General features: G+C 51.5%; 1 protein-coding gene across 2 annotated transcripts; it reads right to left on the bottom strand.

Moving 5' to 3' along the window:
* Positions 1 to 1,773: 1,773 nt before the first annotated feature.
* PES1 (pescadillo ribosomal biogenesis factor 1) lies at positions 1,774 to 16,084 on the bottom strand. 2 transcript variants are annotated; one of them, XM_077761600.1, is made up of 15 exons: positions 16,006 to 16,084; positions 13,454 to 13,533; positions 12,536 to 12,689; positions 11,232 to 11,341; positions 8,727 to 8,898; positions 8,552 to 8,641; positions 5,855 to 5,971; positions 5,663 to 5,737; positions 5,355 to 5,441; positions 5,089 to 5,219; positions 4,590 to 4,715; positions 4,286 to 4,470; positions 3,666 to 3,826; positions 3,367 to 3,528; positions 1,774 to 2,273 (listed from the first exon to the last, which is right to left on the bottom strand). In XM_077761600.1, exons 1-15 carry the CDS (start codon positions 16,027 to 16,029, stop codon positions 2,190 to 2,192), a joined length of 1,758 nt encoding a protein of 585 aa, XP_077617726.1. In that variant the 5' UTR covers positions 16,030 to 16,084; the 3' UTR covers positions 1,774 to 2,189. The 2 variants fall into 2 exon arrangements, with proteins under 2 accessions (XP_077617726.1, XP_077617727.1); XM_077761601.1 differs by lacking the exon at positions 16,006 to 16,084 and adding an exon at positions 14,326 to 14,344.
* Positions 16,085 to 17,337: the final 1,253 nt, after the last annotated feature.

Genomic DNA, 17,337 nt, shown 5'->3' with positions numbered 1-17,337 from the left:
GCCGCATTCAGCGTCCCCGAGAGCAGCGCCGCGCCCCCGCCGCCGGCTCAACAAGGCGCGTTTGTCTCTAAAGGGCCAACGAGGCCATTGTCCCACCGCCTGGACCCTAAGGCTGGGCTGAGCTCCCAGCCCCGGAAGGGGATTCGAGGGTGCCTGGGAAACGGGGTGGCGTGGTGGTGGTGATGAGGGCAGCCCAGCTCTAAGAAAAGGGAGGTGGCTAGACTAGTTGCTGAACTTTTATTGGGGGTTCCGGAGCCCTGAAGATCCAGTGTAAGGTATGGGTTCCTGCTCCGAGTCAGTGCAAGCTGGCGACATATTTTTGGGGTCCAAAATGTGGATGAGAAGGGTGGGGGTCATGCCAGAATCCTGTAAAGGAAGCTCAGACAAGGGACCTATCTTCAAACAGCCATGCCACTAGGTCTCAGCTGACCACCCATCTCCAGGGTGCCCAAAAGGGCCAAGCATAGCACCATCAGGCTGCAGGTGCCCCATCTCCGATCCACCTTTTTCCAGTTCCTGGCTTCCCTCCTCACCCCAGAGGACCAAGGACGGCAAGTAATGCCCTCCTGAGTTGGGAATGCACAGTTCCAGCTGTGGGCAGTGCAAAACCAGCTGGCCACTCAGTGGGGCATGGGCCACGTCAGAGCCCCACTGCCCCCACCATTACTGAGCAACTCTGGAATGGGGAAAATTCCACATCATCATGGCTGCCAGGGATTTTTCCATATCTGATGGGCTTGCTTTCCAGCCTTGCCCTGGCACTCTTGCCATGGTCTTGGGATGCACATGCACCCAGGCAGGCCCAAGGCATTCCCTAGAGTGGCAGGCTTTGGCTCTAGAGGCCCTGACCTCATCCCTGCCTCTGGAGGCACATCTCCCCCACTACCCCCATGAGCATGCCAGAGTAGAACACAACCCTCTCTACCCATAGCAAGGCCCAGTCAAGACGATGGCCCTGGGTTCTCTGGTCCCTCTGCCAGACAGAGCCTGCCAAACTTTGGTCTTCCACCTGCACAGGGTGGGCCTGCAGCCACTGCCCAAAACACTTCTAGAGAGCCTGGGCACAGGCCAAGGCCCTCAGGTGCCCAGATTGGGGGAACATGGAGCCCCGTTTCAAACCCAAACTCCACCATCCTGTTCCCAGTTCCTGATAGCCCTCAGCCCTGAGGACGCTATTCAGAAACTCCCTGCCTGATCTGGCAGGGGCTGAGTGACTGTCCTGAGCCTTGGTTTCTGGCCCTGACTCTGCTGTGGGGACACTGGCAATCTAGGCAAAGGCATGTCTCTCCAGACCTCAGCAAGGGCACTGGCAGGGTCAGGTGGGAAGCTGTAAGGATGGCCCAGCAAGGGTCACAAGTCAAAACTGGTGGCAATGCCCACACTGGGGGTTACTGTTACTCAGTAGATTCTGCCCACGAGCCTACAAGGTAAAGCTAGGTACCCCTCAACTGAAGCCCCACGAATCATTTAGCTACTGGCTTTCACCTTCTAGTCTTATTCCAGCAGAAAGCTATGACAATCACAGCTGGAATTACAGAGCACCTTACTTTCTAGACACCTGACACTAAGTCTGCATAACATTATCACTGAGCCCTCCTTACCAGCAGCACACCTGGCTCCCCAGAGAGGCTCCATAATTTCTACCCCCTGATTTACACACAAGGAAGCAATGTTTCCAGGAGAAAAGTACCTGGGCTGGAATGTGAACCAAGGGTAGACTCCACTTCATTAGGTGACCCTTCTCCAATCCCAAGAAAGTTCATGGACACAGAATTCAAATCATTCCAAAACTCCAGTTGTTTAATAACAAATGCTTCGCCACCCTCACCCCATCACAGCAGCAGGAAAATCACCAGTCCAACTGTGGGGGGAAGGGTACACTGCAGAAAGTCAGGGAACAGGGAGCAGCTGGTGAGGGGCTGGCCAGGCCCCCGCCCCCCATGTCACTGATTCCTGGGAGCATCAAGTTGGGCTGGCCTCTCCTCTGCCCAGCCACCAGCAGGGAGCTCCATCCAAGGGAGGCTGGGGCTCCAGCCAGAAAGCTTGAGAGGAAGCCAGACCCGGCAGGGGGAGGAAGGGGATGAAAAGAGAAGAGATTCTGGTCTGCCACCAAGCCTAGGTCCTCTGGCCTGCCTGTGCCAAGTCCAGCTGCCAGGAGTGGGCCTTGTCCATCAAGAGGCTGCTGCCCGTCACACCGGCTTGGCCTTCTTGGCTTTCTTCTGAGACCTCACAGCCTCGTCGTGGGCTTTCCGCTTCTCTGCCAATTTGGTGGCCTGTGAGGAAGAAGGGGGGATCAAGCTGTGATTGTAGGATACTTCTACTCAAGACCATTCCTTAAAGGCAGAGCCTCCACAAAAACTAAAGAAGCAAATTACCAGAAGGAAAAAGAATTATTTGAACCACCTCAGGTCATTAAATGTGCCTTTACCTCTGCTTTCATAACTATTATGTTATAGGCCCAGAGCTAGTAGGATCCCACGTTCCTAGAGCCGGAGGCAACTGCCCCAGTTACCCTTCTCCTTGGGAAAGCTGAGTGCCAATCAAACCTCTGCCAGGCTGCTGGCGAGGTGTCAACCTGGAACAATAGTCTTTTCCCCTGGGGACCATTTGGTAATACCTACTACAAAACACATACAGGCCTTTCAACCTGGCAATGACATGCCTAAGAATTTACCCTGCAGAGACTTCAAAGGGGCGCTCAAAGGTGTTTTCTAAGAATACCTAAAAATGAAAAACTTTCTAATCCTACTTGTGTGAGGTCATGGCAAGAAATTCACTCTATGGTTAAATAAAAAACATACTGTTAAGACAACCTGTATATAGGATGATGGCTCCAAAATAACCTGTTATTACACACACAAAAGAAAGTGGTATGCTGTTACTATAGATCACTCCAACGGCAGGACTGTGAGCCATTTCCATACCACCCATTACAGAGTGCTGGTGTGCAAAGAACTTAAAAAAAAAATTTTTTTTTTACAATGAGCATACATGGCTTTGTGAACAAGAGACAAAATAGAAATTTAAAACATTCCATAGTCCCTTCCTGCTTTCTGTTATGTGGTCCTTTGTGAAAGCAGGCTCTGAGTCTGCTGGACACCTCTGTCCCCAGAGCCCAGTAGACTCAGAAATGGCTGGGTGTAAGAAAGAGACTGAAGCCCTGAAAAAAGCCCAAGATGTTGACACCAAGATGCCCACGCAGGCCTGGGTGGGGGTGCAGGAGCTAGGCCAGGCCAGGCGGGCAACCTCAGAAAAAGGCTACAAAAGGGCATTGAATTGGCACAGAGAGCCAGCTGGCCCAAGCACACACGTGCAGCCACATCTGGTGGCCATGCCTAGAGTCTCAGGCAGGTGGCAGGGACTCACCTCTCGGATTTTGCGCCTCTTGCCAAACATGATCTTGTTATAAAGGTACTTCTCCCGCTTCTTCATCATCATGATGGCCAGGCGCTTGGCTTCATTCTCCTCCTCCTGGGCCAACCGCTGTTTGTCCTCCAGCTTCACAGTGCCTGCCATCACTCTGGGCTTCTAGAGACACAGGGTCAACACTTGTGGATACCCCAACCCCACCATTCCCTGGCTCTTGCCCTTCTTGGCCCAGGGCTGGCACCAAAGATGGCCAGTGAAGCCGCTTCCAAGACTGCCCCCAGTAAGCTTCCCAGTACCTTCCCCTCAATCCTCTCCTCCTCCAGGGCTGTCAGTTGTGCCTCTTCTTCCTTTTCTGAACCGGCCTCCGTATCTTCCTCCTCTTCATTTTCTCCTCCTTTGTCACCATCACTATCATTATCTTCCTCCTCATCCTCCTCTTCAGATTCATCCATAGTTCCTATAAATAACCAATGACTTCTGAGCCTGCTCTCCTCCTTGTAGGGTGAGAACCAGGGCCAGGCACCACACTCCTCAGCCATGAAGACGTTCCAAAGATTGTACAGGGTTGTCCCAACCACAGCTCCTTCTAGCACCTCTCCCCACAGACCCAAACACCTTCAGAAAATTTGAGGTGCCTCCTCCTGAGCTCTGCCACCTCCTACATAAATACCGATGACAACTTCCAAACCATTCCTGTTCAGTTACTTTGAACATCAAGGAACAGCTGATCAGAGAACATAACTGTTCCCTTCTCCTAAATCTTACTCCAAAGGTAGACTTAAAAGGCTTTGTGCCCCTGCCGCCCATTCTAAGGAGCTTGCCATCTTTGTAGCCAAGAAGGGAAATAGTCAGGTGGGGCCAAGGAGGCCAAAGCCAGCCTGGACAAACCCGCCCACCCATTGCCTGGCCCACTCACCTGGGTGCTCTCCCCGCTGCAGGGCAAGCAGCTTCAGCTTCTCAGGAGGGACATAATCTCCTTCCTTCTCTGATACGAAAGGTGAGAGGTGTGGAGGTAACTGCACTCCAGGGAAGTAGTCTGCCACAGGGAGGAGGAGTCGGGCATTCACACAGTCAAACACCCACTGGGGCTGCACATAGTACCTGGTGGCAGAGACCGGTCATGGAAACAACCTGAAACCCCACTGCATCCACACTTGAGACAAACCTCTGCACTCAGAAACCCAAACAGGAGGAGGAAGATGAGACTCTTGGGGGCTTACCTGCCGATAACAGGTGTCTGCTGCCCAGGCCGGTCAATAATCTGGTGGGTGATGCAGGAGTCTGTGACGTCATATGTGGCCCCAATGCACAGAGACTTGTCCCAGGACACATCACCCCCAAAACTCCTACAGGTACAGGAGGGGGCCACAAAAGTATTCAGTATGAAGTGGCTGCCCTGGGACTCACTGGCCCACAAGCTCACCCTCCAGGACACACCTGTCCCCACCCCACATCAGGATCACCCCTGTCATCAGGCCAATATATCCAATGCCAGCCCAGTGGAGGCCTGTCCTAAAGTGGTAAGAAAGCAATGCCAGCTGCTCTTTGACGAGTGTCTGCTGCATGTTCCAGAGTGAGCCAAGCACTCTCCACACCCACTCTGGTGAATCTGCGCAAGCACCAAGGGGTGGATGCTGACACCACCCTGATGTTACTGCCAGGCATCTAGGGCAGGACACAGCCCAGAGTGTGGCAGAGCCAGCGCCGTCAGCCTCCCACCTGATGACAAAAGCTAGGGCCTCACGGGGCACCTCGCGGTTCAGGAAGAACTTCAGGCCCTCAAAGAGCTTCTTGTGCTTTTCCTGTGCCTCCAGCTCCTTCCTGTGATCCTCCTCCTGGGCCGTCATCTCCTGCCACAAAAGGGACCATGGCACCATCAGGCCTGCCCATACCCACACTGGAGGGCAGAGGGTGGGGATGGTCCCCAGCTCCCATCTAGGTCCTCAGTCCCAATGCTCCCCACCACCCCGGTACACAGTCCTCACCCCATCAGCAGGAAACTCGTCCACCTCAGTCTCCTCCTCCATAGGTACCACCATGCGGGCCAGACTGGCACCAAGGGCCGCCAGTTTCTATAGGAAAGAAGCAGGTCTGCTGCTTGCAGGTGGGAGATCTTGTCTGGGTACACGGTCACGGTGGGGAAGGGGGAGTAGCGACAGTTCTGGGACATCAGTGGGCTTGGGTTCCAAGGGCAAGCCCCGAGCCCACTCATCTAGCCATGCACAGCCCCATCCCCAGGCCAGGACCCAGCCTTCTGAGGGGATGCAAGGCCAGTGCTCTAGAAGCCTCTCACCTCCATAGAGCTCTCAGAGTCCAATGCATAGGTGTCCTCATTGGCCTTCACCTCTGCCTGGGCCTGACCCTCCAGCTGCAAGGCAGGGGGAAGGTCAGAAGAAGAAGATGCCACAGCCCCCTGCATCCATGCAGGGAGAGAAGGGCCATGGCCCCTACTGCACTTTGAGAAAGAACCAGGCTGGGACCCTACCTTGGGTGGGTAATGCAGGTTGATCGACTGGTAGAGGCGGAAGTTGACGAAGCCCAAAAGAGTGGTGTAGAACTCGGTGAAGGTGGCCATGACCCTGTAGTCAACATCTGTTGGGTGCTGGGGGGACACAAAAGACTCATTGGCAGTACAGGTACAGGGGAAAGACAGCATTGACAACCCACACGGGGCAGGGGACTCCAGCCTGCCCAAGGCTTCCCCATGGTAGCCCTGCCTTTGGAGCTCTGTTCCATGAGAAGGGGCCAGGTGGCATGTCCTACCCAGGAGCATTTTGGTTGAGGCTCTGGATAGGCGTCCCAAAGGTTAGGGGCATCCTGAGGTCAGTCCAGATCCCTGAGCCAGAAAGCAGGAGATGAAAGGGAAAAAATGGAAAGCTCTGTCATGCTGCTCCCAGGACTGGGTGGAGCTCCCCTGTCCCTGCCCAAGCTCCCCACTCATCCTGTAAATCCCAGCTCAGACCAGACTTTGGTCACAGAGGTAGCCTTCCAGCACCAGTCTGGTCAGAGTTCATTTTTCTCCATCAACCATCCCATAATCTTTATTAAATGTCTTCTCTGGGCCTAGCCTGCTAGCCTCCCGGAGCCCAGCCTCACTGGCAGTCCAGCTGGGAGAGGCGGCCCTGCAGCAAGCAGTCTATCACCCTGGGTGGCTGGAATTCAGCATCCTCAAGCCTTGGCAGGAAGGATGGACACTCAATTCAGAGACTCAGCCCCAGTTCCAAGCCAGAGACAAAGGCACAACTTAAGGATCCAAGATAGGGTGGAATAGCTGCCTGGCTTAGCCCCAGGAAGCTCTGGAGAAATGGCGGGAGAAAAGCTGCTTGCTTGGGGCAAAGGCACACAGCTACCCTCAAGAGCTGCCAACCCAGCAAGCAGGGAACATCAAAGGACTCATCTTTGCCCTTGAGGAGCTGATAAAGCAAAACAGGGGAAGGATCTGAGAGCCAGACAAAGAGCCTCGTCTCTTGAGCAGCACTGCCCTCCACAACCCAGGAGGCTAGCCCATCCTTGTTGACCACTGGGATCTGGATGGCAGGATATGTCGAGCAGTGTCAAAACTGATACTGATCACAACGTCCCTTTTTATGCTGGCCATGCCCATGACTCTGAACTGTTTCTCTATTTTGCCACTGGGCAGCGTGAGTGCGAGGATGCAGGGACCAAGAGGTACCCCACCTGTCCCCCTACTCACCTCTCTGTCCTTCTAAGAGCATCTACTAGAGAAGCATCTGAGGACCAACTCCATTCTGCACTGCATAGTGCTGAGCAAGGTCCCTCCAACCCCCTCTCCATCCCCCCTACTGCTTGCCTGGGTCATACTTTGAAGAGTCCATCACTGGCTGCTCAGGGAAAGAAGACACAAGGGCCTCAGCTATGACCCAGGACTAGTCCCTCATTCTCCTGCTGAAAGGAAGTAGTAGCGGTAAGCTGGCCAGGGAGGAAGGAGGAATGGGCAGCCTGTTCCCTTCCCCCAGGGTCAGCTGTGTGGAGGCTGGCCTCCACAGGGCCCTATTCACTACCCAGAGGACATACAAAGACCAGTCTGAGCAGCACAGGGGTAGGACATCAGAGAGAAGGAAGGAGAGACAGGGCCAGAGAGGAAGGAAGCATGGCAAGAAGACAGGAAGAAGGAGAGGAGAGGAGGGAAGGAACAGGAAAGAGGGAAGGGTCACAGGCCGTGACACACACAGCTGCATCGGAGAGTGGGGAGAGGGGGTTGCTGAGGGCCATGCTGCCTCTCACCCACACACTGCAGCCTGCCCCCACACATCTCCACTGCCCTGCGGTCAGAGTGAATTCTGGCCTCGGACCCCTGCCAGCCCAGAGTAAATGGGAGGGGCCCTGACCCCCAGCTCCCCCTGGAGCCCCTGACAATTTGGTCAGCAAACACTGTCCAGGCAGGCTGGTGCATTTGCTGTTCAAGGCACAGGCAGGAAACTGGGCCAAATGCAGGCCCACACAGTGACAAATGAGGCAGAGGGAGAGCCTGGCCAAGACTGTGGGGGGGACTAGACGCTAATGCTGCCCCACGAGAAGGCAAAACCAGGATTTCTCTCTGTGGATCCCTGCCAAAAATTCCCAGTCTAAACCAAGATAAATAAGTAGTGCCATGTGCTAAAAGCTTCTCATACACTCATCCTCCTCACCCAGTCCCCCCAGCACTGGGTAGGAGTCCGGGGAAGCTGAGGAGATGAGCAGAATAGCCTGGCCAAGGTCTGGCAACCACTAGCGCCGAAGTAAGATGCCAACCCCATCGGTCTGAGGGTAGGGCTGGGCTCGGCTATTGTCCAAGCCTTGGAAGCTGCTCACTGTTCACTCAGCAACCTCAAAAGGCCAGGCACCAGGCACTTTGAAAGATTTTCTCCCCCTTAAATCCTCAGGACAAGGCTTAGAAAGTGGAAGCACATCATTAAGGGAGGCACAGAGAGGTGCAGGAACATGTCTAAGGTCACTCAGCTGGGGGATGCTGGAGACAGGCTGGCTCCAGTTCTTACCATAATGCTGTGTGGGACACTCCTCACCCCACATCCTACCACCGGCCACACTCAGGAACCCAGCACATGCTGGACCATGCAGGACAACAAACCCCCGGCCCTGCCCAAGCCCTTATCTCTGTTAGGAGCCAGAGAAGGAGCAATGACCCAGCACAGGCCCCTGCCTTCCCCGTGGGCATACTCACATCATGGGAGAAGGCATAGGGTGTGATCCACACAATGGGCTGCCCCAGTACCTCGGCCTGGTAGTAAATGCCTTTGATGGACAGGAAGACCTTTGAGGAGAGGACAGTATGGTGAAACGCGGAGACAGAGGAGGGAGTAGGATGGTCCCCCTCTCCCAGGGGGGCCTGGACTTACCTTGCGCAGGGCACGGGCAGCAATGACATAGTGCATAAACTCCACTGTGAGCCGACGGCATAGCTGAATGGTCTGCACGTGGCACTTGCCAGTCCGTGGGAAGGTGGAGAAGAGGAAACACATGGAGAGGGCATCATCCAGGTCCCGCAGAGCGTCTATGAACGTGGGGTACCTGCATGGCCAAGAGGACAGTGCCCACCCACAGGCTCAGTCAGCCTGGATTCCCAGGGGGACCCTGAACTCCTTGCCCACCCTGTAGGTCACCCCAGAGGCCCCATTCCCAATCAGGCCTTGCCATTCCCATCTCCTGACCACAAAGTTGGGCAATGCCCAGAGGCCTGGGAGGAACCATGGAATGAGGACATGCCCACTTAGCTCTGAGAATCAGAGAAATCCCAATAGAGGTGCTGAAGACACCCACTGCTCCCCAAAGAGTCAGCATGGACCCATTTCTATTTGTGGCCAAAGAGGGTAGACCGAGTCAGTGGCTGTTTTTCAAGGTGGAAACTGCTGTTCAAAGCAAACGTACCTGGACGTCCAAAACAGAAAGCAGAAAAATGTGAGGCTGACCTAGTGGACCAAGGTGGAGAGTGGGGGCCTGCCCGCACTCAGCAGCACTTAGGGCTTGGCCTAGCCACAGGTCACTAGAGTGGCTTATGTCTTGTGCCTCACCATCCAGACCTCTAAGTTTGCAGAGCCAGTTAGAACCAGATGATAATAATGCTGGAATTTTTTCAGTCCTGGGCCAGGAAAAGCCAGAGCAAGAAAGTGTTTTCAGGAATCCTGTGGTAAATTAGGAAGCTGACGAGAACAAGCCATCCTTGGCAGGATCCAGCCTAGTGAATGGGGGGATGGGGGCTTGGGTCATGGAGAGGACGCTGGAGGATGTGTAATTATACCTGGATTTGTCTCAGCTATGCCCCAGAATGGGTCATTTTGCCTCACCCAATTCCAGTGATATCATTTGAAAAATGACATTGTTGGAGCAGACTACTGGTTTAAAACTGGGCTCCTGCAGTTCCCTGGAAACACTTGGGGACAAGTGGACAGACAGGGCCTCAGGTCTCCCTCCCTCAGCCAGAGTGGTTGTCGGAGCCTCTGGCACCCTAACTGCCTTCCAGGAAGCTTTCTTTGGCAGAAAGGGTTCTGCCGCTTCAAAAAAGGGCTCTGAAGCCACAAGACCAGAGGTGGTCACAGTCTTTCTAGGGCAACACTCCTTGCAATGTGTCAGGAGGAACCTGCCAGTCTCCAAACCATACCAAGATAGAAGAAAGGCTGCAGGGGCCTCTCCAAAGACAACAGGAAGAGGGGCATCTGGTTTTCTTGTGTGTAGGTGGGAGCCTCAACTGGCCCCCTCTGGTGCCTCAAAGTTTTCCTCTCTCTACACTTCACAGACAAACCCACCACCCCAGGGCCTCTGTAGAAACAGCACCTGAGCCACCCATTTTTTTTTTTTTGTTGTTGTTGTTGTTTTTAAGGGATGGCTAAGGAGATGGAGGTAACACAGACTTGAACACAGCCACCCGGTGTGGACATGAATCCAGGCACTTGCTTTTTTGTGTGTGTACTGTTACATCTGCTCCACACAACAACTGTATGTCACAGGCAGGACAGGAGCTATTATCTCTCTCTGAGAAGAAAACTTGCTCGGAGTAGGAACTGTTCTCAGGCCACCCAGCTTGCAGGCTGCAGAGTTATGGTGAGAAGACATGTTGGGCTCCTAGGCCAGGGCTCTTCCCATGCTAGCCCAAGGGCTAGCCTGACTCAATGAGTCAAGTCCATCCAGCCTGGAACTAAGTGTTCCCAGGCCATCAGCCCCCAAGAGAAAGTGGACATTCACTAGCTCTGAGTTTCTGAACATTACCACTACCAATAATTTGGTTGTTCTGTGTGGTGGGGACTGTCCTGTTTAGCAGCATCCCTGGCCTTTACCCATTAAACACTAGTAGAATCCTTGCCCACCCCCAAGCCCAGGTCCGAGTCATAAGAACCACAAGTGTCTTCAGACATTGCCAAATGTCTCCTGGAGGCCAAAACTGCTTGGTTAAGAAAAACAGTTGTTGGTTAGCAAACAGATGAGTGGGGCTGCTGAGAAAGCTGGACAAGAAACACTTAAGATCAGAGGCAGCCAGCCACATCTGCCAGGTATGACCATGTGCCTGGTGTGCATTCCCAGAACTGTGGCTCTCAATCACCACAGGGCCTTTGCACCTACTGTTTCCCTTGCTTTGATCAGGCTTTCTTTGGCTGGCTGAAACATCTGCCCCAAAACACCTATCTGACAAACCTGTAAGTTACATATGTCCCCCAGGTCCCTTTATATGGTTAGCATCCCACATGGCTCTCACTGTGACTTGCAATCATTATAGCAATTTATTTGGTTGGGGTTTTTTTGTTTTTTGTTTTTTTGGGGTTTTTTTGGTTTTGCTTCCTCCAAAAGGATGCCAGCAACGTAAGCAGGGTCCTGGTCTTAATCCCAGTGCTAGGACTGAGTCCCCAACTCACCGCTCCTTGACAATGTGGTCAAGTTTGTAGTCTGGCTTATTCTCCTTCAGCCGCTCTACAGTGTTCCACTCACTCTTCCCATAGGCCTTCCGGAGCTTCCGGACAAACACCTGGGTGAGAGAAGATCACTGATGCTGGGGCCAAAGGCTCCTGAGACCCCTCTTCCACTGAAGAGGGATGCATGGGGCAGGAGGACTCTTAAGGCCTTCTGAAGCTGACCACAGCTGTCTGACTGTGCTTTTTGATCCTCTCAGCCCAGGATGTATAAAACAGCAAACTCCAAAAAACATCAAAACTGACCCACACTGATGAGCAGAGCCAGCCTGCTGTACCTGTGATGGATGACCAGAGATAACCATTTAGATGTGCTGACTCCACATGTTCACATGAAAAAATGTTTTCAGCTCTATTTTCCAACTGAGGCCAAGTGACCTGCCAGCAAAACAGCTCGGGGCCAGGAAGGCTGGCCTTCATTCTCAGCACCAGTCTGCATGGGCATAAAAAAAGCCAGGGATCCACATATGGGGCTAGGTCACACAGGAAATTCTAGCTGAGGCCAGTCACGGGCCCAGAAGGTCCTCTAAGCCAACTGATTTCTTCCCTATAAGTACTTTTGGTCAGGCTTGCCCTTGGTGCTCTTCAGAGGCTCTAAGGCTGCCTCTGCTGGGGTCGTGAACAGCAGTTCCAAGACAGCCATTTCCCACAAAAGGCCCACCTCCAATGCAGTGAGCTTCAGTGCACTCGAACAAGAGGGCCAGCAGCAGGTGCTGGCCAGTCTCCTGTGGCCACCAGGTGGCGCCTCACCCCTCCTAACACAGGGCCTTGGCCTGGCCCTGCAGCTTAGTGAAGCCTTCAGTAACAGCAGTCTACTCTCAATTATCTGCATTTTCTATGAGACTTCTACTTTCCCTGTGGTATTTAAGCATTTAATAGTTTCTATGTGGAATGAAAAGCTTGGTCTTCTGGGAGCAATTCCCGAAAGAATTAGAAAAGGAGCAGTTTCTTTGGGCAGAGAAAAGCCCCTGAAATAGCACTACCTTTGCTTCAAAGGCAATAAACTTATTCCTGCCAAAGAACCAGGGGAAAGGTACAACTAGTAAAGCATTAATCATTTGCCAGGTTCTGTGCAAATGATTTCCACACATGTGATTTCACCTGGTTAATCCTCAAGACATTCCTTTGAGGTAGAATTACTTCACCCTTCCATAGGCTTGCTCAGAGAGGTTAAACAATCTGCCCAAGGTCACAGTTGGTGGGTCACAGAGCAGCAATGGACCCTCCAGACCCTAGAGCCCAGGCCTCACCTTGTATTCCCGGAACTTGTTGACAATGGGTTCATGGAGGAGGAACTTGATGTCTTTGAGAAGGTAAAAAGTTCGGGCCGCTGTGGAACCCTTGTTAACCTTCTTCTTATGTTTGGGTTCATGGGGATAAATGCCCTTCAGGATGCACAGCCGCCTGGAAGATAAAAATCATTCCCTCTGTCAGTTAACGTAGTGAGCACTGGCCACACCAGGCCAGCAAAAAAGCAGTGAACAAGGAAAATGAGGGCCTTGCCTTCGGAGAATGTCACATCCTAGTGCAGGATCTGACAATCCAAGTTCCCCAAAAGTCACCTAAAGTAGACTGTCACAAGTACCAGAAAGGAAACAATCAGAATGTCGATAGGGGCCAGATGGCAGGTGTCCCTTTTCGCAAAGGGAGTCAGGAAAGGCCTTGCGGAGAAATCCACATTTCAGCCATATAAAAGGTAGAGGGAAAGGCATCCTAGGAAGGACAGAAGCTGTAGGAGCGAAAAGTGCTGGGTGACTAAAAGCGGGCCATGTGGCAGGGCCCACAGGCTGTGGAAAGATATGGATTTCACTCTGAGGAGTTGAGAACCCTAGCTGCAGGATCATGGGTCTCTTCTGCCAGAATGGAGGGAATGAGTGACAAAGACCCAGCCAGAGAGTAGCAATGCCTTTTACCAGTGAACCCATTCTCATGACTCAGTATGGCAAGACCCATTCTCCAGCTTCCCCAGAGACCACCACAAAGCACAGCTCACTAAAGCAAAGCCAGATGAGAAAGAGGATGAGAAAGGAGAAATGTCAGAATTCTGGACAGAGTTTGTGGTGGCACAGGGAAGTCAGGGATGTGGCTGAGTTTTCACCATCACTGAGTAGGATTCACTGTTCAGGCAGCCCCAGTGGGCTCCCTATGCTACTGCTCTCCAGCCTCACCTGAAGTCAGCCAGGCTCAGCTGCAGCTTCTTCCGGGCTTTGTTTCGGGTGATGTAGTTAGTGGCAGAGCCTCGTTCATACTTGGGGAGAGAAAAAACCAAGTGACCATTAGCAATGACTGCAGTGATGACATCAATCTCCGGGCATGCCTTGTGGTAGGGGCAACTATCACTGTGCATAAGTAGCTGAGAGGCTTCTGGGACAGGAAATGCGATAGGGAGGGAGTCCACCCACCTGAACAAGCTCTCCTGCACTGTCCTCGCAGTAATCAACATAAAGGACAAACACACCTGCATGAGGCTGGTGACCATGAGGTTGCTATGGATCAGGTGGTATTCCAAGCACTTAGTAGTGGCTCTAAATATTGGCTATTTTGATTAGTGATTTCCACACATTATTTCATTTAATCCTCACAACAACCATGATGTGTGTCCAGGTCACATAGATTTTTAAGGGCTGGGATTCGAAACAGAGGTCTGAGTCCTGACTGAGCCTCAGCGCCTAATCCACTAAGCTGGTTTTCTCAACTTTTTCATTATAACCAACCCCTACCATGAGAAGCCTTTTTAGACCATTTCACCCTTTAATCATCCCCTCTTGTAGCCCTACAAAATGCTAATACTATAGACATACCAAAGATCTGTTCAAAGTGGTCTTTTAGAGGGCCACAAACCATTGAAATATCTAAGATCCCTTCAACTAATTTTTGTTCCCTTGGGGGTGAAATCTGGTTGAAAATGCATGCTCTAAGCCAAAGTCTCTCCCCTCCACCATTCATTGATTTAACAGAAAATAAAAGGACTTCTACTATGTTCCAACTATTAAGCGAGATGCTATGGGGGCAGGGAAAACAAAAAAGGCCTGGTCTCTACCTGTCCCCAAGGAGCATACTGTCTAATGCAATCATGTGGATGTCTGTAGTGCCAAGATGCTGCCTTCTGCTCATATCTCTGTATTCCTGATAAAGAGGAGCAGTTCAATGTCCCAAGCATGTCCTTTCCAAATAAGATCATCCTCTGCAGTGAGAAAGCAGGGACCTTATGGCCAGGTCCAGCTCTAAAGAAATAACGGGTAGCTTCTCGAGAGGCTTATTATCACTCCCCTCATCATAAAACACACATTCATTGGGGTGCCTGGGTGGCTTGGTCGGTTAAGCGTCCGACTTTCGCTTAGGTCATGATCTCGCGGTTCGTGGGTTCGAGCCCCGCGTCGGGCTCTGTGCTGACTGCCAGCTCAGAGCCTGGAGCCTATTTCAGTCTGTGACTCCCTCTCTCTCTGACCCTCCCCTGCTCACGCTGTCTCTCTCTCTCCTGGAAATAAATAAAACATTAAAAAAAAATTAAAAAAAAAACAAACAAACACACACATTTATTTATTCTTTCCAGACACTGTCCACTGGAGATACAGAGATAAGCTTCAGACTGTCTCGGAAAGTTGAGTCTTCACTAAGTGTTTTCCATTGCTTTACATCACATATATGTCTGTCATTATGCTTATCCTTTTAAATAGCAAGTGGATAAGTAGTTCTCAACTGGGGTGATTTTACTCCCTGGGCATGTGTGGGATGGAGGGAAGGAAATTAGGCATTTTCGGTTGTTGAGTGCCATCTAGCATCTAATATGTAAGAGATCAGGATGATACTAAACATCCTACAATACAACGCACAGGTCAGGTGCACAACAAAGCATTATCTCGTTCAAAACGGTTGTAAAACCCAGCTTTAAAAACTAACGTGATTTGTTTACATATCTACATCTGTGCTGCAAGGGAAGATTTTCCATCTTAAATCTTTGTAACTCCAAACATTAGCATTTATTGGTTGTTCAACAGTGTGTTGGGTTAAACATAAACAGGCAACAGAAACTTTCAATCTGAAGAAAACACAAAACCACTACATCTTCCTCACCTTCATCCCTTCCCCCATCTTTTCATGCCACTAAGGCGATTCTCCATACAGCAACAAGAAATCCTTGAAAAACTGTATCATGGTACTTTCCCTTTAGCTGAGTCGTACTGCACTTGGAATAAAATCCAAGTACCTCACTATGGCTCACAGGCCTTGTACATCTGGTCTCTGTCGAATCTCAACCTCACCAAATGCCATTCTTCCCTTGGTTTACTATACCCCATGCCATCTTGAGGTCTTAATTCCTCGCACACAGAAAGGTTTCCCCTCCTAAGGGTCTTGGCACGGAGTTTCCCCTGCCACGTTTGCTCGCTAAGCACTCCCATGGCCCAGAACCCATGTGAGATCTTCTGAACTTTCTGATTGCGGCTTAAATGTTGAATAGAAGAGACTTTCAAACTAACCCTAACCCTAACTTTCTTTCACAGCCCTACTCCAAGGTTCTTTCCCGAACTTAAGCGGACGAATATCCTTCCCCGCCCATCCTCGGACCCCTTCTCGTAGCTGTTTCTCATCGCGTTGAGCCCAGCCGTTTCAGTCCGCATGAGGGGCTGGGGCAGGGAAAGGCGCAGTCCCCTGGGTCTGTAGCTCCCACCTCCCGCCCCGTCCCCCTCTCGCACCCCCCGCCATCATATGCCCCACTTACTTTCTTTTTCTCCAGACCTCCCATGGCTACACGCTGAAGGATCTACGAGCGTGAGCACACAGCGCCACTTCCTCCCGCACGTGCCCTGCCTAGAGCCCCGAGGCCCCTATGCCGCGAGTCTATGCGGGCTGCCCGATGAGATGCCTGAGCGAGTCTGGGGAATTATTTGACTTTCCTCCTCGAAATTTACTACTGAGCTCTCTGAAAAAAATTCACTGAGACCTCTCTTTAGAGTTCTTTTCCATCTGTGGATGTATCGTGGACAGTTTTAATGTTTAATCGAACGCATATTTTCAGGCATTTCTATAACCATCCCGATGACGATCCCTTGACCTTACGGGCCCGTTGCATGTTGGGATGGAGGGAGGCGGAAGGCTCAGCGGAGGCAGCGCAGTACCTTCTGGGATGCCAAGGACAGCCATACTCTGAGGTGCGTGAGTGGGAGTGGCGTTGTCCCGGTAACGGTTGCTAAGCATCGTGGGAACTTGGGAATTTGGCTTCTGTGGAGGAAAAGCGTCCGCCAGGGGCGCTGAATGAAGTTGGCCTCTGTTTCCCGTGCGCCTGTGTGGCTTTTCCTTTTGGTTCTTTGGCCCTTAGTGGGGGTAAAGTAGATGAAAAGCTTACTTTTTTCCTGATAGAAGCATATATATACTCATATAAACTGAGCCTTAGCGGTGTATTGAAAAATGACAAAAGGCCAAGGTAGTTATGGAACTCGTAGTGTGTTAAATGTACGTTTAGCCGTTTGAAGTTTTCAGCGTACATGTCTTCTGTATGTGTTCCTCAAGGCATAATTACAAGGTTTATTCAAGTATTCTGAAGGTTATACACCACGTTCTGTGTGATATGAAATGTTGGGATATGGGAGCCAGCAGTCAAGAAAGAATTCTTGAGATGCGTTTGGTGCAAATAGGTGGTTTAATTAAAGCACGGGGACAGGACCCATGGGCAGAAAGAGCTGTACTGGGTTTATGAGGAGTGATTGATTATATACTTTCAAGCTGGGAGGCAGTTAGGGATAGCGTTAAGTCTCCAAAGAATTTGAATGCAAGGTTTCTAGGACCTTGAGGGGCTAGCTACTATTAAGATAAGGTCATTTACTACCGTCCTGTAAACTCTTAGTCATGAGACTCTTCAGATGTATATCAGAGGGTCATATGCTTGGAGGATGATTGCTAACATATATCAGTTTCCATAGGGATTTTTATATGTTAAAAAAGACTTACAGGATCCTGGAGATCAGGCTAATGTTAAGATAAGGTTTCCTTTTGGGGCGCCTGGGTGGCTCAGTCGGTTAAGTGTCCGACTTCGGCTCAGGGCATGATCTCACAG

This window comes from Crocuta crocuta, unplaced genomic scaffold (genome assembly GCF_008692635.1).
Source record: "Crocuta crocuta isolate KB4526 unplaced genomic scaffold, BGI_CrCroc_1.0 scaffold348, whole genome shotgun sequence".
NCBI classification, from domain to species: Eukaryota; Metazoa; Chordata; class Mammalia; order Carnivora; family Hyaenidae; genus Crocuta; species Crocuta crocuta.
Note: the sequence above shows the minus strand (reverse complement) of the source record. Positions and strands in the feature narration are given on the sequence as shown.